The following is a 25,377-nucleotide window of genomic DNA, read 5'->3' on the forward strand; positions in this document are numbered from 1 at the left end:
AAGAAATTGTTAAGTTTGAAAGAAATTGTTAAGGGTGTATTAAAAAAAATTAATGTGTTGGCGAAAATGCTATATCGAAATCGATTCACACTTAAGTTGTGTTCAATATGCCAATAAATAGTAGCTTACAAACAATTTTTTAAAAGACTTAAAAACATTTTTTTTATTAAAAAAGTAAATTAAAAGCATTAAAAGTAGATTTCTTACTTTAATTGTTCTGTAATTATTATAAATACTGTGGAATCTTGACAAAAAAAAATCCGAATTTCAGTGATGTTACTCATACGGAATTAAAACTGAAATTAAAATAATCAATTAACATCCGAAAATATTTTTAAAATGTACGATTTGGAATATATTTGGAAACCTCTAGCACATAGCTTTTGAAATATCTAGATTTTTTAAATAAAAATTTGAAGGTCAAAAGAAACTGTGAAGGCTTGAGCACTGAAAATAAAATTCTAAGTAAATTGAAGTCTTAATCACTTTTATATTTTTTTCCGGAAGTAAAAAATGTTTTAGGATTTTTCTTCGTATACCATTTCTTTTATTGCTTAGTTTTCTTACGGTATTGTTTTAAGCAATTCTTTTGCAAATTTGTTTTTTAAATTTTCAATAAGAAAATTATTTTCTTATCGAAAAATAAAAGTACGTTTAGGTGTATATTTAATGATTTATTTTTTCAGTCTGTATATGTCTGTAATTTAGTTTGTATATTTCAGAATTAATTATATATTTAATGAATAAAAACTTATTGAATATGATACTAAATAGGAATATTTAATGAATAAGTTAATCAATTTTTCTCAAATTCACCACCAGATGTATTGAGCATGTGTCTTGTATTTTATTAAAATGTATCAAATAACTGATAATAAAATTCTAAAGCTAAGAAAAAAAATTGCTTTCTCATCGGAAACACACTACTGTATAAAAAGTCAGTGCATCAAGAAGTCATTATTAATTCGATAGCAAAATTGTATTTTAATCAACATAGAAAGTCAAAATAAACAATAGCATATAAAAGGATGCAAATAAAGCCACAAAATATCAAATAAAAATTCTAAGGTCAACTGAATAGTTACAGCTCTTACACAACCTCAACCAAAACAAATGCTCATGCCAATGTCGTGTCTGCCGCATAAGAAGGGAAGGGGGAGTTAGATGAAGGTGGTTGCGAGGTCGACAAGAAAAATGACTTGAGGGGTTGGGGGGACAAAGGCAAAATCCGTGTCCAAGATTAAGGAAACGGCTATTAATCGGGACGAGTTTCCGGCCAATTAAGGTCTCCCCCCTTTCTTATTTGTCCAGTTGCACACTCCCATGCTATTCACGACTCACTAAGAATGTCATGAGAACTTCATGGATGGCATTAGCAGACACCATTAACAGGCAACAATGGGGAAAGTGTCAACAGGAAGAAAAAGATAAAGGAATTGGCGACAGATAAAGAAATTTGGCGAATCCAAGAAATGTTTTCAGAGAATTTTGTATCGTTTCGGTAACTTTATGGAGCAAACTTTTGCTGATAAATCCTCTTCTTAAATTGAAAAATGTATTATTGTTTTCTCAATCTACTTCACGGACTTTTCTAATGACAATTGAAGCTGCTCGAGGAATTTTTTTGCAACATAGAAGGAACCCTAAATGAACACAAAAATTAGGCGTCAATCGTACAAAATTAAATAGCTTTTAAATGCAAGGGTAATATGTGATTTAAAATCTTATAAAAATTCAGAGATACTAAATTTTTCGTGAATTAAATGATGAAATATTTAAAGGACTTGATAACAAATAAAGAAATCTGGTGAATGAACGTACGAAATATTTTTTTTTAATTTAGTATATATTGTTTCAAGCAATTTTAGTCAAACCTTTCATAAAAATTTGAAATTGGTCTTTATAAATTAGAAATGTATAGTGCAAGTAGTTTATATCAATATCTATTTATTGCCGGTTGTTAAGGCAATTATCAGTTTTTTGAAGAATTTTTTATAACAGAGTAGTACCTGTAAATAATACATTAATCTTAAGAAATAAGTAGTAAATCTTTAATTGCATGAGTAATATTTAATTTTATCATAATAATCTACATCAAATATATAAAAATAAAATTTTTTAGGGAGTTCATGTGGCATCTTAATAGCGGCAAAAGAACATGACATGACAATTTTCTAATTAGATTACATGCTTTGTTATATTTGTAATCTGGTTGTGGCACTGCAAAGATTAACTCCAACACTATAAAAAATAAGCATTTACTGCAAACGATTTTAACGATTTTGGCAATTTAACGTAGCTCTTGTGTTGCCAAATGATTTCCTGTTCTTCTTTTTTTTTTAATTGGAAACCGAAATCGCTACGTCAAACGATTTTTCACGTCTGACTTAATTTAATTGCAGCCAAGTATTTCCCCTTTAGATTAATAATTATTGTGTCAATACTGCTTTTTTAAATGACGGAGGGGTTGTCGGCTGTACATAAAAATAATAATTTTTAAAATTTTAAATTTTTTTAATTAAATTCCAAAATAATTCCCAATATGTATTAACTTTTCTCTCATATAATGAGCTCCTAGGTTCTTAAATTTTCTGTTATCTTTCTTAAATATTAAATAAAGTTCTGAACTTCAGACATACACAGAAGTGTCATTTTAATTATAAGAATAAATAATCGCTCGCGTGAAATGTAATTGTCGGTGCGTAAGATGAAAAGACGGTAGAAAAAAAATATTAGCTGTAACCACTAATTAAAAGATGTCTTTGTTATGGAAAATATGCCTTACTGGAAAAACAAAAAGGTTTAAATAATGACGTTGAATTCCGTTTTTTAATTGTGCTAGGAGGTTCCTTCAAAATGTGTTAATTAAAGCTTATGGCAAAAACAAAAGAGAATGTGATGTATCTTAATAAGGTATGTCATTATGTTTTCAAATCAAAGGTCAGACACGACTATTTTTGGTTCAAAGGGAGTTTTTTTATCCAGTGCTGTGTAACGATGTTCTGCATTTATGAACTTGTATGTATATTTTATTGGATAAAAACATATATAAATGAAAATTTTAAGGAATCAATAAAACATTGATTTGCTTTTAAGATCATCAATTTTAACAGAGAAATACAAATAATTCAGAAAATTAAGTATGTGTATTACAGATCGATGTCTACGCATAAGATAATGCATATAATTATATTAACCTGTTCAACTGCTTCTTAATACTATTGCTATATACATATAATAATTTCTTTTTGACTCATCATAAAATTTTCTACCCATTTCAAATCAAACTTAAAAAACAATTTAACTTCTCAGTTTTAAGGGACTTCCAAGCTTCTAGGAATGTAATAGTGGTAACTTAAAATTTTGCCTTAACAATTCTTTAATTTCGGTTTCAGCATCTGTCCTCAAACAGGATGTCCGCTTTTTGAAATATCAAAACGTTGGAAACTTGCATTTTCGTTCTCTTTTCGGTTCATATTTTTAGTGGTGAACTCGTTGGCAAAAAATATCGGAAATTACATTTAAGTTTCGACTTGAATCTCTCAACTTACACTGCGTAAAAAAAGTAGAAGGACAGTGCCTTTTTGCCAATTAATATCTCTTATTTTCTCCTAACTACCAGATATTTATGCAGATTTGGTTTAATGACCCTTGTTTTCATTTTAGGCAAAAATTAAACATCTACCACTAATATTATTAAGAAAATTAGTATATATAATTTCCGATGCGTAAAAAAAGTAGAAGGACACTTGCTAATATATTTAATTTAGTGAGTTGTTCTTTATTTAAATAGTGATTTTGTACTTCGTTTATCCTTTTCTGTCAAAAAAAATCTAATTTGTTTAAAAGTTACGTTGTTTCTCCGTTCTCAGAAATACCTAAAGGAATACCTTTGAACGATTTGCAAAAAGGGCAAATTTCCGCCTATCAAAATTATAGTAAAGGTGTCAAAGAGATTGCTCGATTGTTGCAGGTGAGCCCCAATACAGTTTCAAACTTTATCAGAAATCCTTATAAAAATGGAAATAAAAAGAAGACTGGTAGACCGAAGAAGTTAACACCACGTGATGAAAGAAAACTTGCTCGTGTGCTGAAGAAAAACAAAGGAAGTGTTTCAAAGGCAAAAAATCAAGCAGGACTTAATCATGTGACGAAACAAACAGTTTACAACTATATTAAAAGATCTAAAAAAATTCATTTTCAAAAAACGGAAACATCATCCTAAGTGGAAACAAGCTCACATTGATAACCGTTTAGCGTGGGCTAAGGAGCACATATCCTGGACTACAGAATGGACTTCTGTGATATTTTCCGATGAAAAGAAATTTAACTTAGACGGTTCAGACGGATATCAGCACTACTAGCATTGTCTGGGGACTGAAGGCGAATACTATTCAACACGACAAATGGGAGGAGGGAGTTTAATGGTTTGGTTGGCTGTTGGATACTGAGGAAGGACAAGTCTGGTTTTCTTAAATGGTAGGCAAAAACATACAGACTACATTCAAGTGCTGAATTCCGAGCTTCTTCCTTATGCCTCTGACATGGGGGGTGAAGAGTGGAAGTTTCAGCAAGACGGAGCTTCCATTCACACCACGACTGGAGTCAAAAATTGGTTCCTAACAAATAATGTGGATGTTTTACCATGGCCAGCCAAAAGTCCTGACCTTAATATAGAGGAAAATATCTGAACAATGCTAGTTTGTCGAGTTTATGCTGATGGAAGACAATTTGATTCATAAACTCAGCTTCGAGAAGCATTGAATGACTCGTGGGACAATTTTTGTCAAACTGAAATTCAAACACTATACAATTCACTTCCAAACAGAATATTTGAAGTTATAAAGGCCAATGGGAAGACCCTTCCTTATTAAAGTCACTATTTTTTCATTCATTATAACGCTGTCCTTCTACTTTTTTTACAAAGTTTCAAAAAAGAGAAACTATTTTTGTTGCCATTAATATTTTATGTTTGAACATCATAATTCTGATGTTAAAATTGTATTTTTGAAATATTTGTTAAATGTTTCTAATAAAAAATTTTAGTAAAAATAAAATATTTTTTGGTTATTGTTAGAAAATCAAGTGTCCTTCTACTTTTTTTACGCAGTGTACCAATGAATAGAGATATGGTTGTTTTTTATCGAAGACAGAAATTTCTTTCATTACTTTACAGTACAATATCTGTTTATCATAACATATATAATATATTTTTGAATTTTAATTGAACAGATCTTGTTATTAAGATACTTTAGGAGGTAATTAGTAATCAGTTAGGTTTTTCTTCCATGAAAACGATCGTATGAAATGGAAAATTGACCTATAATATATATGTGAGTACATAATCATATTCTAGAGGGTTCATTAAACAATGCTTTTTCCTTTTGAATTAATGTATTAATTAACCAGTCTCAATTACCCCAGTTTGTTCCCAATTATTTCATAAACTTTGGAGTAATTGGGAACGCGTTTTCGTTTTGATAAACTTTCGCTGTGATAAATTGATTTGAAAAAAAAAACATTTCTGTATATATATATATATATATATATATATATATACATAATACGCTCACAGAAATCGGTTAATTACTTAATATCCAATGAAAACAGTCAAGTGCAAAAAAAAAAAAAAAACATCGTACGAACGTTTTACACTACTTTCTTGAATACTTTTACAGCTGCTCCTAATTCACCGTTTCATTTAGCCAATTAATGCAACATCAAAACTTATTAAAAAGGTCCTGAAAAGGATTTGTCGTGCTACCGAAACCTCCATTCACTCACAGGAAAGAAACATAAACAAAATCAATATTCTAGCGCTAAATAGAAAGTTTAAATCCAGCACGAAATAAGGTTTAAACATTGCCAGACAGGTAATCACTATGACATGCATCATTAAAGCTTAAAGTACCGTAATTTCATAAAATATGATGCTATTCATGAAATAACTAGATATTCTATGAAATAACTTATAAATCGTGCTCAATTATTTCATAAATTAAGTACGAATTCGATGAAATAACTGGATTATACACTTTAACAGTAACATAAATCTTGCGCATTTAAGCGCCCTCCCGCTGGTATGATGCAAAAGTTAGGTGTGAGGTGTCAGCTCAACTATCGTCCTCATGATTTCGTCAAAATTACGAGGTCCATTCCAAAATAGTCCTAGTGGTGCTTTAAAATGGGACGTTAATACAAATGAACTAAATTGAACTGCGTCTTTAAGCAAATTCGTTCTTTTTACTATCATTCTCTCTACTTCATCTTATCCAATGATTTCCAACAGTTTTTTTTTTAATTTCAAACCAAATTAAATTTTGCATTCCATTAGATGAATTGCTGCAGAAATTATGTTATTAAATTACAATGTTTTCAGAATGTTTCAGCATTTTATGAAACCATCCCACTCCGCATAAATACAAAAATACTAATCGCAGAGCTCGAGGCAAAAAAAAAAATCTTTTTGAATTAAGATGCAATAGATAGTAAAATGAATGAATGAAGTTATTGGAACTGAATGAATCCAGAGGAAAGAAATACGCCGTGAAAAGAAAACTTTCTAAATTAATATATAATTGACTATGAATGAAGTTCTTGGAACTGAATGAATGCTAATAAAAGAATGAACTCTGAGAAAAAAATCTCTAAATTAAAATGCAACTAATGATGAATGAACTTCGTGGAATCGAATGAATCAAACAGGACCTGGAATTTATGAATGATAAATGATTACTAATTAATTTTAGTGAACCAAATAAACTTTTAAAGGAAGTAGTAAGTGGAAAAGAATAATTAAAATTAATTTATTTGAAAATCCTTTATTTGCTATTTAATTTTTAAACGATGAATACACGAAGTAAGCATTATATGCATAATATTTTATGTAAAAATTGTTTGAAAATATTTAATTAAATTATTAAGCCTTAGAAATTCAATTAATTGTTTTTATTAAACAGATATCTTTGTACTAAGACATGTTTAAAATATTCATGTAAAACATTTGAAGTTGTAAATCTTTCATAAAAGTCAATGGAAACACATTGTTCCAGAGCATTCGTGTCAAATATGAGGGTTTAACTGATTATGTTTGCTTGACATGTGATGGAACTGTTTTTAGGTAGATTTCTAAAAGAAGACTACCTATTGCAATGGTTCTCATGACAAGATTTCGTGAAAATTTCTTCAGTTCTTTACCGACCATGATCCATAGAACCAAAAACCACCCTTCGTTCAAACGTTTATATATACATATGCGTATAACACTTTGCCCATGTTATCTTGCAAACAGAATAACTAGAGTAATTTTGTTTGGATTTTAAATGCTTGCAATATGTTGTTAGAAATGTAAAAATCTCGGATGAGTTCGTAAATGGCACATCTAGCTTAAAGAAGGTGGAAATAATGGGGGTGGGGGTCGAAATATTCATTTCTCTATAACTTTCTTAATATTGAAGACAAAAAAAAATCCAATTAGCCAAATTTGCGCCTTATTAAGGCGAACAACTTTTGCATTAAAATTTTTTCGATAACTGCAATATCTTAGAAGTTAGGGATTGAAAAGTGATTTTGAAGCCCTAATACTGATTGTTTATAACATCAAAAATTTATGTTCCCAGATAGTAACTTAAATGTAAGGGAATCTACTTTTGCCTTCCAAATTTCCAAGAGGAATTTTTTAATATGAGAAGGTTTTAAATATCTATTGTAAGGTTATAATAGGAAAAAAAAAATGCACTATTTTCTAATTTTTAAGAACGCGATTTACTTCACAATTCTCCTCTCTTTCCACTCCGTTGCATACAAAAAAAGAGATGATCAAGGTGCACTCCAAGGTCTCTGATATATGTTTCGTAGTTTCAAAAGCAGTTTGAGGATTAAACATCTGGATTAAGCTCCCTCAGATTCTAATTCGACAAAAAATGCCCCCCCCCTGCATGTTTGCAGATGACGGGAGCGAACATGTTTATCGTCTGAAGACGTCTACAAACATGAAATTTATATTAAATATTTTTACGTTAGAAAGAAATATATAACCATTAAATATTATAATTAAAAAGGACGAAGGGGAATTCATTCAAAATTAATGATTAATGATGCCCTTTCAGGAGTTTCAGAACTGTTAGCTTGAAAAATAATAATACAGCAATTTTATTGTCTGAAGTTTTTAGATTCGCCATTGAAAAGAGCTGCTGTAACTTTTCTTTGATAAGAGGAAGATAAAACACATCCTTGCTCTTTTCACGTTAAAATAAAAACTATTAATTTACCAAAAAAGGTTTAAATAGGACGTTTGCTAGGGTTAAAAATACCTGTAAAATGAGCTAAAGAAAATTAGAATAGAATATTTGGTCGAAATTAAATTTAATAAAAGCGAAGTCTGGAAAAATATTTTTAATTCGAAATTTTTTTCATTCTAATATTGAAGACAGAACTCCAGGTAAAAATTTCAGATCGATATCTGCGTTATTTTTCAAACAATAGAATTTGAACCTAATAGAAAGAAAGAAGAAAAAAAACAGAATGGTCGACAAATGCCTGTATTTACTTTTCTATATACGCAAATTTGCGGTGTGAAAACATAATACCAATTCGAAAAGGGTTTTTTGCATTTTCCTCTGTTTTATAATTTTCGTTAAAAAAAAAAAAAAAAAAAAAAAAACTTTGAAAGCAGTCTTTTCCTTGGCGACTTTTGGACCCATTGGAAAATGAATTTAGTCCTAATAATTCAATGACTAATTAACTTCGATTTTTTTTAATCGACTAATATAATATCTTGAAATCACAGAACAATACTTTTATAGTGCGATTGTTTTTCAGCCGAAAATTCGAATTGATAGACAAGAATTTTACATGAATGTATTGATTACGCTGTTTTGTTCTTGTTTTTTTCAAAATTGACTTTTCTAAGAAACAATGCAGATATTGATCTGAATATCCGTTCATGTATTTTTAGAAAATTTCCCATATATTTTAAGAAAAAAAAAATTCAAAATAATATTTTTAAAAATTTCTTCACCTTTTGTTAAGCTATCCTAATGCTTGACGCGCACTTTATAGGAGTGTTTTACGACTTATTACTTTTGATTTAAACTTCCCCTTCCAGATTAATAGCCATTTATTTCAACGCGAAAAATTGATGATTCAAATTTCTCACCTCTTACTTAATCCAATATCCGGCTGCAAATATAGCGACCTTCCATTTTTGAATGGCCATTCTAATAACTTAAAGAAATAAATTGTTGTTAAAGCCTACAACTTAAAGAAATAAATTGTTGGAAAAGAGTACATATCAATCAATTCGAAAATTTTAATCAAGTGTATTTAAATAAATAAATGGTAAATAAAATCATTTAATAAAAATCATTGCCTAAAACAAATCACTTTCATATTGATTAATCAAAAAAAAGTTGAAATTCGAAACCAAATAGGCCAATTTATTGAAAGAAAAGCCTCACAAATAGTACTACTTGGGTCTATATGGGCTTGATCTCTGTATTTTATTTAGAATAGTTTTAAACTTTCATCCCGAAATGATCGTTTTAATGCACTTTTTGTTTGAACTTTGTTTTGATGTATTCAAATTAAAAAAGCATGCGTATACACCCATTTGAAAGTTTTAATCAAGTTTTTCAATCAAACTTTTAACAAATAAAAGGTGAAAATATAAATGGATTTTATACATTTTCGTTTGCGCAAAAATATAATTTAAGTAAAAGTTTAGCACCTTGCTCGATTTTTTCTTACGGATTTACGATTTAGTTATTCATTTTTTATTTCTATTCCAAAAAATCACGATTTAGATTCACGATACCTTACTTAAAACTCTTCAAATAAAAAAGCAACGTCCGCTTTTTCTTGTACAAGTTTACAATGCGATAGCATTAAACGATGGCGGATGTCGAACTTGGTAGAGTAAGCAGCTGTTTAGAGTCGCTAGACATTAGAAGGGGCTGCAAGCATAAATAAGTTTTTTTTAAAAAAATACAAACTCGTTGAATGTATGCAAGCGTGGATACTGGACATTCTGGAATCATAATCAATGCGAGATTTCCTATTAAGCAGACTAGACAGCTGCTGAGGTTCGCTTGATTGAAAGAGGGTGGTCAACATCTATTAAAAATCTTATTTTCTTAATTACCAAATGATATCTTATAAAAAAATAATTCCATGAATTAAAAAAATAGGTAATACAGTATGAGACATACATCATGTTTGCTTAATAATTAGAATATTCTTTAAAGCTTATGCCTCTGTTATAAAAATATTGTCGAGAAACGTTAATGTTGGGTAGTCTGGAGTGATAATAGATTAATAAAAATTAATTCTCCCACAATGAATAAAATAAAAACTATTAACCTTAAATAAATCATTAACATGTTAAAAATATTTAGAAATGTGTCCCTAAAATGACAATTCATTAAAAGAGGAGTTTTTTAATATCTACTGCAACGGGCCACAAAAAGGCTAAATCCGACATTGGCCACAATAGATAAATAAAAACAAATATATTTTTACAAATTGGTAAAAGAAAAATATATTATCTTGAAATAAAACACTAACATATATTAAAAGTGTGCTGAAATGTGAAATCAAATGTGAAGGGGCCTCACAATGGGCACTGCATAAGGCTACAGAGTCCCTTAATCCGCTGCTGGTCATAAGAGGTAAATGAAAACAAATACATTTTTGAAAAATTGATAAAGTTATAATTTATTTAACTTGAAATAAATTATAAACATATATTAAAATTGTTCTGAAATGTGAAAGTAAATTCACTACATATTAAAAGAGGTTCTTACAATGTGTACCACCTATGGTCATAAAATTCATAAATAAGCCAATGGCCCTATATTACCTTCTTCCCGAAATGATCAGTAGCAATAACAGAACAATGTAACAAAGTTTCAGAAATGATCAGTAATAATAACAGAACGAAATCATCAATAACAATGTTTTCATTTCAAATACATTTATTCCAATTTCCTTGATCAAAACATCATAATTAATGTTTGAAATACCATTTCTCTGCCTCTGAACAAACAAACAAAAATATAAACAGGAGACAGGTACAGAATTCCACATTACAGCAGCTTATTACTGCTATCGCATTCGAAGATAAGATTGCTTTGAGGATTGGTCAATCTAGGAGGAAATAGGCCTATCTACTCTACCGGGATACAACCCCCGACGTCAATTAGGGCCGAGAAAATGTAATCTAGTGCACGCGAGGAAGGTTTTCACCCTCTCATTTCCTTTAATAATAACGGTCCATTCGATCTATAATACTTCCTAGAGAAGAGATTTGAAGGGGGTTTCTTGTTTTATATTGCCTGCGAACTCACCAACTGCCCACAAATCGATTGGACGATTGCCCGGTCCACTGGCCACTGACCCTAGTTTGTTGGCTGACCGCACGTGTATACGTGCCTACTTAGACATGGGGCGATGATTTCGCTGAAATTTACCGTAAAAATTTAGGTAATTTGAGGTCGTTTACATGTTAAAGGTAAAAGACATCAATGATAGGTAGAAATGGTTGAATGAAGTTCTTTTCTTTGGGGATTTATTTACTTCATTGATACTAGGGACTCTACAACTGGAGGTTTGGAAGGTTTTGATTAATTATTTTTGCATAAAATAAAAATTATAATTAAAAATTTGTGTTAATTCAAATTATAAAAGAATCACTGGATTAAATTTGGCTTTTGAATCCTAAACTGTAAGATCGATCAAATTTCAGTCAATATTGATTGGTTAAACATGTTTCGCGGAAGAATGTTTGACATTTGATATATGATGTGCCTCGCTATTTGAGTGGTATGAAATATGGAGAGTGAATTATTAACTCTTTGTTATTATATTCATTTATTTTTTTAACTTCAAATGAAGTATTTTCGATGTTGCTTTAGAGCATGCACTAACTAATAATCTAACAAAGGAATAAATAATTATTGATTAGCGTTATACATACATAAATACATAATTAAAAAAAATGCATAAACATAGATAAATAGAAAACAAATAATAATACATAAATAGAAAATATATCAATAATAAAGTATTTTTTATCCCCTTAAGTGTTTTGTTTATTTTGTTTACGCTACTGATTCAACCAAGAATCTATAGAATAGTTAATGTATGCGTGGATTGTGTGTATTTTTTGTATCGAATAATTGCATTTTTGAATGATTTAATTTTAACTTTTTAATTTGAAAAGTAATAATTGTGTTCGCATTTGATGCATAGACATAACGATTAAATGAAAATTTACAATTAGATTTGCTGCAGAAATTCTTTTCCATTTCAATTTTCAGACATTAAATTATTTATTATAAATGTAGATGCATTTAAATTGATGATTTTACATTCAGTTGCTTTTATTTCGAAAAATCTGTAAAATTATCCCTATATTTATAACAATAAAATCGATTTATAACAAAAATCGATTAATCGATGATAGAAAATAAATCATGACGACGAATGTTTCTATGTATTTATAGGCTTCAGCTTAATCTATTGATTATTTGTCAGTATAAAATTTCATTTTGAAAAATAGTACTTAATGGGATTGCATTTCATAAATTGCACTCACGGTTTGTTACAACCTGTGTCGTTACTAAATCCCCCTACATATAAAGATGCATGCACAAAAAAAAAATCTTAAATGAAATCAAATAAAAATTCTATATTTATAATTATCATTTACAACATTTGGACATTTTTTCAGTGTAATAGGTTATGTTGTAGCAAAACTAATCAAATTTCTTGAGGGCATAAAAAATATTAAACATGCTAGAGGTTCACCATTCTTTGAAGATGACTCAATTTCTCCCATATGAAGCGAAGAAAAAACTGGCATTCTTTAGTGTGAACGTTAGATCGGATGTTCAGATATATCGCAATATAATTAGTCTCAAATCAGTCAGATTAAATAGACAGTTGTGTTTAGCCTCAAATATCATGACCCGCAATGTCATCAGTATCATTAATCATTTCTATGTCCTTTCTTACTTGAAAAAGAAAACTCCCATTTGTGATATATTAGAACAAAATAAAATGTAAATAAATTCTTAACTATTTCTAAAGAACAAATTCTGTGAATTCCCCACTCTGAAATTTCGCTGTAAAATTGTAAAAATAATTCCAAGTTTCGAAAACATTTTGACTTTGGTGAATAATTTATGATGTCTGAATTGTTAAAAATTACCAAGCTAAAGAAATTCTGGAATATTATTTCTTTCCTTTCGTTTCAAAAGATAAGTTGTTACAAAATATTTTTCTTTCGTTGTATTTTAAAGCAAAGTTGTGTCTATTTAAATATGATTTTTGCAATTAAACAGTGGATGTAACATCTTTTAAACTGCAATACTTTCATAAAAGTTTCATATATCATCTGAGAAATGTCGTCATTATAAAATATTTAAAAGATCATTGATGCCCTCGTACTGACTTATAAAAATCTATTAAATTTAATTAAAAGAAGTTTTTACAAAAACACTCTCGTCAAAGTCTCATCAAAACCATTTTTTCATTTACTTATTTGTAAATAAGATAAGATTCACGTTTTTTTTTAATCTTAATTACTGCTTATATACAGATTTATTATTTCTTAAATATACTAGACAGTGCCATTAGAGTGGAATCAAAATTGAATTTAAATAGATTAACTGATAACTGAATTATGGAAATATTAAAATAATGCTTGCTCATCAACAATATATAAGGCTGCTAAATTTCAAACTTCTGCCACATAATTAAATGTGTGTAAAATTAATAAAAATCCCATCTTTGCAAACATAAACTCCGGGTAAATAAAAAAAAAATTAAAAGTCATTCAATCAATTCAGTCGTGAAATTTTTACCAAATATTAAATTAATAACAAATATACGGATTACTTATCATGCCTTAGACATTTAAAGTATGAACATTTTTATAGTAATTTGCAGCTAAAAAAATTCCATAAAATATAATCACAAATTGAAAGCGTTTTAATTTTTTTTAAATACATTTTCAAATTATTGTCGATTTTCTTAAACAAATTTTGAATATTTTGATTAAGAAAATCGTTAAGAAAAAAGTTAAAAACTGTGACGCAAATTCATTGGGAAAGCAAGAATAAAATACAGAAAACACTATTTATTCCTCAAAATATCTTTTGTAAAAATAAGCACTTTAAATAATTATCAATTTTTTTTTTTGTGTGCTTTTATCGGTGATGGCATGGGTTTGAATTCCTGAAGGCAAGACTTGTGCTTTTTTATTTGCCATCAATTTTATCACGTCCAAACTATTTAGATGAAGGAATCTAAAAAAATAAAAAAAAGCAAACGATATGAAAATAATTCTGACAGAAAAGGCATTTTTAAAAAATAAATTTTTATTTACTAAAAAATATAAAAAAAGAGTTGTAACTGGAATATGACTTAACCTGAATAATATGCATTGACCTAAATATCTAGATGCACTTAAAACATTCATTTTTTTTTTCAATTTTTTGAATAATAGTTGATGAAAATGTATAGCATTCAAATTTATTTTCCTAGGCAAGGCGAGTTTTTTTAGGTCATGCAACTAAATGCACATAAAAAAATTCTTGCTATTTCGTTTAACTTCTCCTTAAAGCCAATGATGCGCCTCAGGGAAAATGACTGTTGACACAATTTTATGGTTAAATGGTGTTAAAAATATGTGATGACAACGTTATTTAAAATTCAGATCTATCTTTTATAAATTTAAGTTCTTCTTTACCATCGCAATTTAAGTATTCTGATATTGTTTCCGAATGAATATGATTTGAAAAAATATTTAAAAATTCTATATATTTAATTTAATAAATCAAAAATTTATAAACAGAATATATTGTTTATTACAATATTTGGACTTTCAATATTTAATTCACAGATTTCTTAAAACTTTTGAACAATAATATGAGCACTGCTGTCATTTATAAAGCATTTTATTTATTCTTCTTAAAAATGCGAGAAATTTCGAATATAGTCCTTCTTTAAAGATATGATTTTAATACCCCTTCTCATGAAAATAATAAATTATTTGTTTTAATTTCAGAAATTTTTAAAATTAGATTTAACAATTGCTATTTTTTTCACGTCTTAACTAGTTTCAATGTGTTTATATATTCTTGTATAAGGAATATAGAAAAAAATACTGAAATCATAAAAAAAAAAAAAAAATCATCTCGAAGAAGTTGAAGCTCCAAGTTTCAAATATTAAGAATGAAAATTGCATTTTTGGAATTTGGTCCATTTCTTGTGCACCCGTCTGTTTGTTTGCGAACATGATAATTAAAAAATATTTTGAAATAGGTAGATGAAATTTGGTATATGGACTTTAATTCAATTTTGTTGATTTCTATTAAATTTTGAATGAAATACATTTAAAAGAAAGCTGTTCGAATACCTATTCGGGCACAAGTGAACTCGTTACCTTTAAAACATAAAGTGGTAGATAAAAATATAGGCTATATGCATCTAAGATTTAGATTCATGTCAGGTTTTAAATCAAATTTACGATATTTTTGGAAATAAAAGAATCAATTTTATAAAAATTACGAAATTTAACTTTTGATGTCGTCCCGTCGTTCTCTATAATTTCATTAGAAATGTACACGTATTTAACGAATATAATATAATAATTTTGACTTTTATAGGACGAAAATTGGCACCAATATTTCATTTTAAATTTTGATATCTCTGCTTATTAGAATTTCGATGTTAGGTAGTATCATATCAATTGAATACATCAATTTAGTAAATTGGTCACACAAAAAATAAATTTACACGGAGAAACCCATATAAATGGCAACAAATTACAACGACCGGTGGTTTTATAACGGATATGTAAATAATCTTTATAAAAAATTTGATATTATTGCAGACACAAATTTCGCAACTTATAAGTACAGCAGCCACACATAAACTGCTACAATTCATTTTTTAAGAGTAAATATTTGAGTCGGTTTCTATTTATCATAAATCACGAAAATAACTGTAAACAGAACTTTAAAGAAATATAACTGTAAGAATAAGAGACCATTTAAAGCGTCAGAATTCACAATTTTTGGTTAATTGACTTTTTTTATTTTCAAAAATACAGTATAATGAATGCATACTTCATTTGAAAGTTTTTTTCGTAATTGGAAGTTTGTGTCAATGATCAACGGTTGGAAAAAAAAATTGTATAAAGATAACAAGTTGTGAAATCAAAATGTGATTGTCAGTTTCCACACATTTTACACTTGATATTCTTTCTTCATATTAATGTATCCATAATATTTCATTATGAAAAATTATAGACTTATTTCTAGAATTCAAATTCATGCAAAAATTTTATTATTTATTAAATAACAAAATTCTAAAACTTTTTTTTAAATATTTACAAATATTTTAATCATATTGCTTACAAATATCTAAAATTAGATTAATTATTCTTTTAAGCTAAAGTTTAAAAATAATAATATCTAGCAAAATCTGGTAAAAAAAATATATTAAACCCTTGGAAAACGAATTTACTTTATTTCCTAATCAGATTACATAATATATTTAGGATATTATTACATTAATTCTTATAATAATACATTTGACATATTGAAATGTTTATATGTGATTTTTTTTCACTTTCAATAACTTAATACTTTCACCTAATTGCAGATTTCTAACTAAAAATTCAATAATTGGATACGCGTGTCATCCTTCATTGTATGCTAAGGGATCAACTATTAAAAATTTTCACTGTTTTGAAATATATAAATTATTTTTACATCTTTACATTAAAATTATATTCATAATTTCTTGAACGTTAGAAGAAAACTTAAGCTTATAAAATTCTACAAAAAGAAAAAATAATTGGAATTACAAAACTTAGCTTCTGCACCATGTTTTGTAATTGCATGACCTGAAAGTTTCAAGAACTTTCATGCCGTTAACCTCTTTCAAATAAATACAATGCAAAGTGGAGCGTTAATCTAATTAACTGACCTAAAACATTATCACAAACACCAGATTAAAAATCGGCACTTGATAAAAATGTCAGTCTCATATTCATTAAAAACAATTCCAATTTGGTATTTTCATGCTCCATTGGTTACATTCCATACTAAATGTTTCACTCCCAAATCTATTCAGTCTGTACCATTTTCAGTTGGCAACCTTGCTCAAACAACATGGTAGAAAGAGCACCGACTAATAGAAAAAGGAAAAAAGAATGCAAGGAAAAATCTCAGGCAAAAATAGGAAAGTAATGATGAATTCCCAGTGTAAAAAAGAAATCAATGACGCTTATGACGTAGCAGTTATTTATAGAGTGCCTAGTGGTTTAGAGCATTTTAGATGATTGCAACTCGACCGTCCCGTACGAGTTATTACAGCCAAGGAAAATCGTCTGACTGGCGCCCACGCGATTTACCTGTTTCGATTTCTGGGGGTGACTCATCCCAAGGAAAGCCCTTCGGTCGATTATTTTTCTGAAACTCGGTCGTTCCTTTTTGGAAAGTTGAATGAAAAAGCGTGCAGTATTGTAATGTGCCTTAGTGTATGTAATGTAATGCTTTAGTATGCTTCTATTTCAATTGAAAATTCTATCTACCTGAAGATGCGATATAAAAATATTTAAATGGTTTCATTAATGTTTGTAACAGTAAATTAAATATAATAAATAAATATTGTAAATATTATAAATTTTGAAACCAATTGTTCTCGAATTTAGTAAATAGATTATAAAGGTAATTATTTAATATATTTTTCGTTTATTTTCTTTTGCAATAAAGTTTTGAAATTTTGCAGAGTTGCTTGTTTTCAGAGCAGATACAATATTTTAGTATTTTAGAATTTGATTGTCATCAAATCGATTAATTTAAATTATATTAAGATTCAATAAGAAAAGCGCCATCTAGTTTTAAATTCGAGAAAAAAATTATTATAAGATTTACAATATTTAATTCTGAGACAAATACCATGAAAATGTGATACAAAATATTTCTTTTTTCAAAGAAACTATTTTATATATCTAGGTACTCCCTATATTTGAAAGAGTCTGATTAAAACTAAATTTTGTTTAATTTTGACAAAAAAAAATTGAATGTTAAAGACAACAATAATGAAAATGTTTTTAAACATACACTATTATTAATGTGCTGTTATTAATATTTTATTTACTATTTGATTCAAAATATATCATCTGGATGTAAATATGGAAAAAAAGTGATTATAAATTTTATACTGTTTACTCCATTGAATTTTGAAATACATATATTATGTGAAAATGCGATGCAAAGTTTTTTCAGTAAAATCTGTGTTAACATGTTCACTGTCACGGATCAAGCCTAATATTTGAACCACTTATTTTATTAGACGAGTCCTTCTTTGCTCTCTGTTGATTATATTATAGAAGGGAACATCTAATTAGATAGATGGTTTGGTACAGTTAGAAAGTAAGTTTGACCCATGAGTGATGTTAACGGTAGTAAAGATATTAAACCTCTAAGTATGAACAACATTGAAAGTGACAACATCGACTAAAACTTCTTTTTTTTTTCTTTTCAGAAGAATTTGAAAAGTAGAATATAACAATAACGAAAGAATTTTTAATGACACTTTATTATTGAAAAGTAATAAATAATTTTTCACTAAAAATGGGGAAATAAAAATAAATCCGTGGAAGTTTGATACAATACTATTTGCTAATTAAACTGCAAGGAAAACGTAAATTCCTGAAAATATTCATTAAGTATAGAATATCATAAATGTGTTAAACATTCTAATTTACCTGGAGTTTTTTTAATTGTAATTTTACAATTTCAAAATTCTAATGTCTGTGAGATTTTTCATTAAAAATTGCTTTCTACTTTTTATTAAATTGTATTTTCCCACTTTTAATTTTTTTTAAATACGTAACTATATTTAAATAATAAAATATATGAGCGAATGACATTTGCCACGAAGAAAATTTTTCATAAAAAACGCTTATATTCAAAACTTTGAAAAATTATTCCATTTCTTCGTTTAAAAATAGTATAATTAAAATCAGTGAATATGCCTAGAGTAAAATTTTCTTAATTATAGCATGTTTATCTGTCTCGAAGAAAAATTTGTATAAAGGAAGGGTTATTTTTAAACTCTTCAACATATTGAAAATAATTCCATATGTTCAAGTTTTAAAAATAGCATATTTAAAATAAATGAAGATAATAAGAATATATGTTTTCGAAATTAGCAGAAAATATTTTAATTTTAGTACAATTTATAGTTTTATTTTATTTCTGGATGTCTTTCATATTATGGAATCTCTAAAAGAATCTTTATAAATATAGCTCATATTTCTGCAAAACTCAACAATCTGGAAAATCTGAAATTAGCATTTTAATTTTTTTAAAAATAGAAACGTGAATTTTCTCTGTAATCTAATCACAATTTACCAGACATCCTTGGAATATTTGCGGATATAATGGTTTATTAAATTCTGTTGTAATGTGAATATTTTTAGCCTAATATGATGTAGCCGCTGGTTTTATAATGTGTGGCTCTTTAGAGAATATTCTATGAAATATTCAAATAAAACTGTGACGATTTCTTTTTTAATATGTTTAAAGGAAATTGCAGTAGCTAAAGCTTATAGACATTACAGCAGGCTGCACATATTGCGTGTTAACAGATTACTAATCTTCAAGTGAAAGACAACTCGCTCTTGAAATAATGTTGCCTCGACCGTGTTATCTGAATTTTAATGTCAAATGCACCTGTTCATGTTTTACTCTCAGAATCTGCAGCTCTGTATATTTAAGTGGTTAATCTTATTCATGATTGTATAATTAGAAAACAAATTATTCATACATTTGAATATTTCCTTAACCAGCGTGAGTAGTCTCTCTGAAAGTTTATAATAAAGGTGCTATCTCCCACATAAGACTTGTAGACTTTAAGTAAAGTCGTGAACGCCACAAGTGTTCAGATTTTTAGTTTGAGTCCCACGCACGAGCTGTTGTACTTCCTGATTTAGTAAAGAAAATAGAGTATGAACTTTATTTTATCTTATTTCTTTAAAAAACCTCAAATACTTTAATTCGTCTACTTATGCACTGATTTATATTAAACCAATTAATTCTTCTGTTAAATTCCAAATCACTTTTCAGTTAAGATTAGCATTTGCTTTCTCAGTAGAATTAATTCAGAATGTTGTAACGCTTTAATGTTACGATAAATCAAATTGTGGTAATATTTAATCTCAAAATAGGATTAAATGTCTCTTAGCAAATGATTTCATACAAGCGTTTTATTGATTATAATCTTTTTGATCATGAAAAGAAATTCGATTAAATAACAAAATAAAAAACGATTTAGATTCTATTTTCTGAAGGATATCTTATAATCGTATAATAATGAAGACAATTCAGAAAGTTTTTCAATTTGGAAAATGTGTCTCAACTTTTGAAATAATTTAAATGAAGCATATGTAGTTCAAAAACTGATGCTAAAATCAAAACTGAAATACATTAAGATATAAAATTTTTCTTAACAAAGGATTTTATACTATTTCTATTAAATATGTTCATTAAAAAATGATATATATTTCTGTGCATTGAAAAAATATTTATATGTGTGCATTGAAAAAAAATTTATATGTGTGCATTGAAAAAAAATTTATATGTGTGCATTGAAATAATATATGTGTGCATTGAAAAATGAACCGAAGTCAAAGTTTGAATTCTAGGCTTTCTTGTTGCTCCGAAAATCTATATATAAATTTAATTCTTAATGAAAGTAATTTTAAAAGAGAAAACAAATTTAAAAGGAATACTTTAGAATTAAAGCTAATACAAAGAATATTATTATAACCTAGCCTTTCAGTCATCCTTGGAAAATGGTTTTAAGCACAAAACAAACAAGGACTTGAACTCTGTAGAGTAGCAAAGTTAAAGGCAATTTATATGCTGCTCTCTGTAGGATATCGCTTAAACTTCTCGTGGTTTGAAGATAATAATTGGGAAAGTTTTTCGTTTCTCACGGGTGGAAAGTTCTCTCCACTTTTAAAGTAGTTTCTGTAGTAGTTGAATGAAAAATGTCTAGATACTTCGAAAATAGATGAAGTTTTTTTGTATTATTTGTTCTCACAGTGAGTTGATAAAGATTTTTCTTGATCAAAAAAACTATTCATATAAATATTTTTCTCATTAACTTATTGTAAAGAGCAAAATCAATTTTAATGAAAATTAAAATTCAATAAAGCAAAGAAATTCGGAATTTCTTATTTGATTTTACCAAACAACAAAAAATTGGAATTGCAAAATTTCTGATAATTTCTACATGTTGCAGGGCAGTATCTTAATTTCTACATGTTGCAGGGCAGTATCTTAATTTCTGCATGGTGCATTGCAGTATCGCGATGTATCTCATCGCTATTTTACAATTTTCATCCTATCAAAATTATTGACAATATAATATTGTATTGGAATTTCATTTTTTTTTATTTTGAAACAATTATTATAGACAGCATTATTTTACCTTCATATAGTTTTTATGATTTTTGATACAGTGGAATTTTACATAAAGGTGTTTTCGCATAACTTGAATTCCCATATCAAAATGAAAAAAATTGTGACGAGATCTCATACTACATGATGGAAATTTTCGGTTTATACGTAAGATAAACATAACTTTTTCATAGCATTTAATTATATTGTTTATGAAGACAAATATGCCTTATTTCTTGTTTGAATATGAATAGTGAAACTGACAGTTTAAAATTAGGGAGAAGGCTCTCCCAGAAACTTTCTCGCATACTCTTTAATAAAGGCGTTTACAATTCTATATAAAATTTGTATTTTGAAAAAGGTCGTCAACGACAGCTCAGATTTTTATTTTCGCAGATGAGACTTGCGTGCTTCGTAATAAAGAAAACTTACACTTGTTATTAACTGCATACCGCTAGCTAACATTAATTATGAAAAGTCGATCGTTGGCAGCAATCTAGTTTTTTTACTGAATCTAACATACAATTATTGGCGATTAATCATTGACATAGATGACGGAAAATCGAATAAATCGGGGTTTTTTTTATCGATTGAATGATTTGATGTAGAATTACAATTGTAATCTCAAGATCAATTGAAATAAAGATTCAAAAATAATTAAATTGTTGCAGAATGAAAAAGATCGACGTAACAAAATCTTAATATATGATTATTTTCATAGATTCATTTATCTCTCATGCCCGTATTTTCTTTTGTTGAATTGTGTTATGTGTATTATTTTCTATCTTTATTGATAATTTCTGAATGCTAATAAACACCGCTAACTTGAATATTTCTTTCTTTATTTTTACAGCCATTTCAAAGGAAGAAATAATCCCAGAGTTCGGCCAAGACAATGAGGTAATGTATTCAAACATTCTTATTTTAAAAAAGTACTTTTTTTTTGTTTAATGTTTTATTATATAATGTCACGTGTTATATATATTTTTTAAATTTCTGATTTTATTTTATTTTTACTCCTTTTTTCACTTTTCATATTTATGTGTTATTGATGCTATCCAAATGAAATTACTATTGGAATTTGTCATTTCATAGTTGTTTTTTCCTTAATTTTATTATGTATAGCTCAATAACAATAGTTGCAGAAAAAAATTCTTTTAGATTATAGCTTTTAACTGCAATATGTTCTCTCGTGTTCATATCTGAAATTAATATTTCTCGCTGAACTTTTTTTCCCCATCTCTATATTAAGGCATTCGCAAAGTTGCAGGTTTTTCTGATAAATGCTACTGATGATTCAATATATTCTGAAAAGAAGAGCTTTAATTATGAACAACATAAACATAGCTTATCATTAATATAAAAAAAATATTTGGAAGACTGAGCTTTGCTCGATTTTTTTTTTTTTTTTTTTTTGTAAAATCGTGTTTTTTTGGAGTAAATATTTCGATATAAATCGCATACGAATATTTTGCAGTCTTACTTAGATTTGAACTAGTCCTTTAAATAAATAAAAAAAAAATCACGAATGCGCTTAGTTTAACATGTTATACGAAACGATCTGCTATATTACAGTATTCATTTTGCAGTTTATCTATCATTACTTATATTTTACAGTCAGTTTTGCCACAGTGAAATCGTGTCTCGGATAGCGCTATATGACATTGTCAGATGAAAGATAAGAAAAGGCTCTATTAATTAGTTATAAATAAGGTTAATTTTGTGCGCAAAATCGCGTTTTTTCAAGAAATACACCTATACAGATAACCTTAAAAAGCAAAAATATTAAATATAAATATATATGTAAAAAATAAAGCAAAAAGAGCTTCTCAAACCGAGGGCACGCAACACACGCGTCATTCATGTTATTCTCATCACTGTACTGCACTGCCCACACTTCGAAGCGGAAATTGAATATACTTACTCTAATAATTAGTTATAAAAAATATTTGTGTGTATGTAAAATCGTCTTTTTTCAGGAAATACACCTAAATAGTAAACTTAAAAAGCAAAACATTATTTAAATATAAAATGTGTTCCAAATTGTTAGTCGTTTCCAAGATACACGAAATAAATAAATTTATATTATATAAGAATTGCACGTTTAAAATTATAAGATAATAATTGATTTTTTTTATAAGTTTTTAAATTTTGTTTATATATGGCTCTGACTTTAAAATCCATATATCTGATTAATGTTGCTAATTTATTTGTTATATCTTGTGATCAGGTACCTAATTAATATTTTTTTATTGCATAGGTAATGGCGACGGGCAGTAAACGTTAGGATTCAAATTAAAATAATATTCAAATTAAGATATTTTTAAGATAATGTTTTATGAATTTGATTTCAATAACAATGCAATACTATTTTCTGATCTAATACTGTATCTGCTTTCACCATTCAAGTATTATTACCTGATATAATACTATACCTTTTTCCTCAATTCAAGAGCTATTACCTGATAAAATACTGTACCTGTTCCCTCTATACAATTGCTATTACCTGATATAATGCTGTACCTGCTCCCTCCCTCAATGCAATTAAAATTATCTGAGATAATACTGTATCTACGTCCCCAATATAAATGGTCCTGCCTCGCCCGATTTGTCAATACAAATACCATTGCGTGATTTGAATGGATTCAAAAAGAGAACCAAACCACGAATGCTTTTAAATTTGGAAAATAGATATTTCAGACGGATACGCTAGATTTCATAAAGAATTGGAACATTCCTTCAAGAAGAGTATTTCGTCTCAGAAACCTTTTTCCAAAAAAATGCTTTTGAATTCCTCTAGTATCTTTCCCTACGTTTATTTTTTCCTTCGAAAAAAAGCATTAGAGTAGGTGATTTGAACTACCCAACTCCTGATGTTCCCTGTATGATAAGAAATAGATGGAATTCTCTGCAAGCCATCATCATTTTTACCCGGGATGGTCCCCTTAGAGTAGTGGGTCAATCGAAACAGCGTGTTCGTATTTCCGGATGAAATACCAGGGATATCTTTCTCATCTTTATCGAAAGAAATGGATAACAACGAATACCCTGAATTTTTGAAACGAATTTTTCATACTGAAGGGGATAGTATTCAAATATGCCCTCAATTATTATTTTTAAAATAAATAAATTATTCTTTTTTCTTCTTCTTCATCGTATTTATCGTTTCCACAGATAGCAATGCATTAAATAAAAATTATATGACTTGTTTAGAATTTTTAAATAGAATTTTAATACATAATGTCTTAGAACCGGATTGAAATATGCAAATGATTCACAAATTTAATTTTGAAACTCTTTCAGCAATTTATCATAAAAACAATGAGATGTCAACATGCCATTCAGAAAAAATGTATTATTTGTAATAATTTATAGATTATTCAATTATGTTAAGTTCCAAGAATAATTTAATTTCTTTTATTTGGCAATTTGACTATGAAATGATTTTAATTCCAAGAAAAAGAGAGCGCACATGCCCTTAATATCCTTGGTGGAATTAAATGACATTTGATATCCATACTAAGAATCAAAACATGGCATTGGAATAATATTTCAAAAAGCTTTATCGATTATTGAAAGAAGCGCATCATTATGCTCATATATTTGAAGATGAGATGTTTCTTGTTTTCTTGTTAAAGTTATCTCTAAAGTGTTCTCTTGTTAAAGTTATCAATAATTCGATCGATTGCACTGATAAAATTTCTGTAGATTTGGCTTTACCTGCAAGATCTTTAAGGACCCAGAGTATTCTTCCAAATATTTGTTCTAAATTTAATTATATTAACAGGTCCAATTTGTATAGATTTTATAAGACTTAATAGGATCTCTGGGGTACTGGCGTTCATTATATGACTCCTACTTTTTTAAGCGACTACTCATTATTTTTAACTAT

General features: G+C 28.0%; 1 protein-coding gene across 5 annotated transcripts in view; it reads left to right on the forward strand.

Moving 5' to 3' along the window:
• LOC129983687 (cyclin-dependent kinase 14-like) overlaps positions 1-25,377 on the forward strand; it is a 162,622-nt gene that overhangs the window by 47,087 nt on the left and 90,158 nt on the right. For all 5 annotated transcript variants that reach the window (XM_056093272.1, XM_056093275.1, XM_056093271.1 and 2 more), the window contains exon 3: positions 22,339-22,385. In XM_056093272.1, the coding sequence (XP_055949247.1) occupies positions 22,339-22,385 (47 nt within the window). The remainder of the gene's footprint in view (positions 1-22,338; positions 22,386-25,377) is intronic.

This window comes from Argiope bruennichi, chromosome 9 (assembly GCF_947563725.1).
Source record: "Argiope bruennichi chromosome 9, qqArgBrue1.1, whole genome shotgun sequence".
NCBI classification, from domain to species: Eukaryota; Metazoa; Arthropoda; class Arachnida; order Araneae; family Araneidae; genus Argiope; species Argiope bruennichi.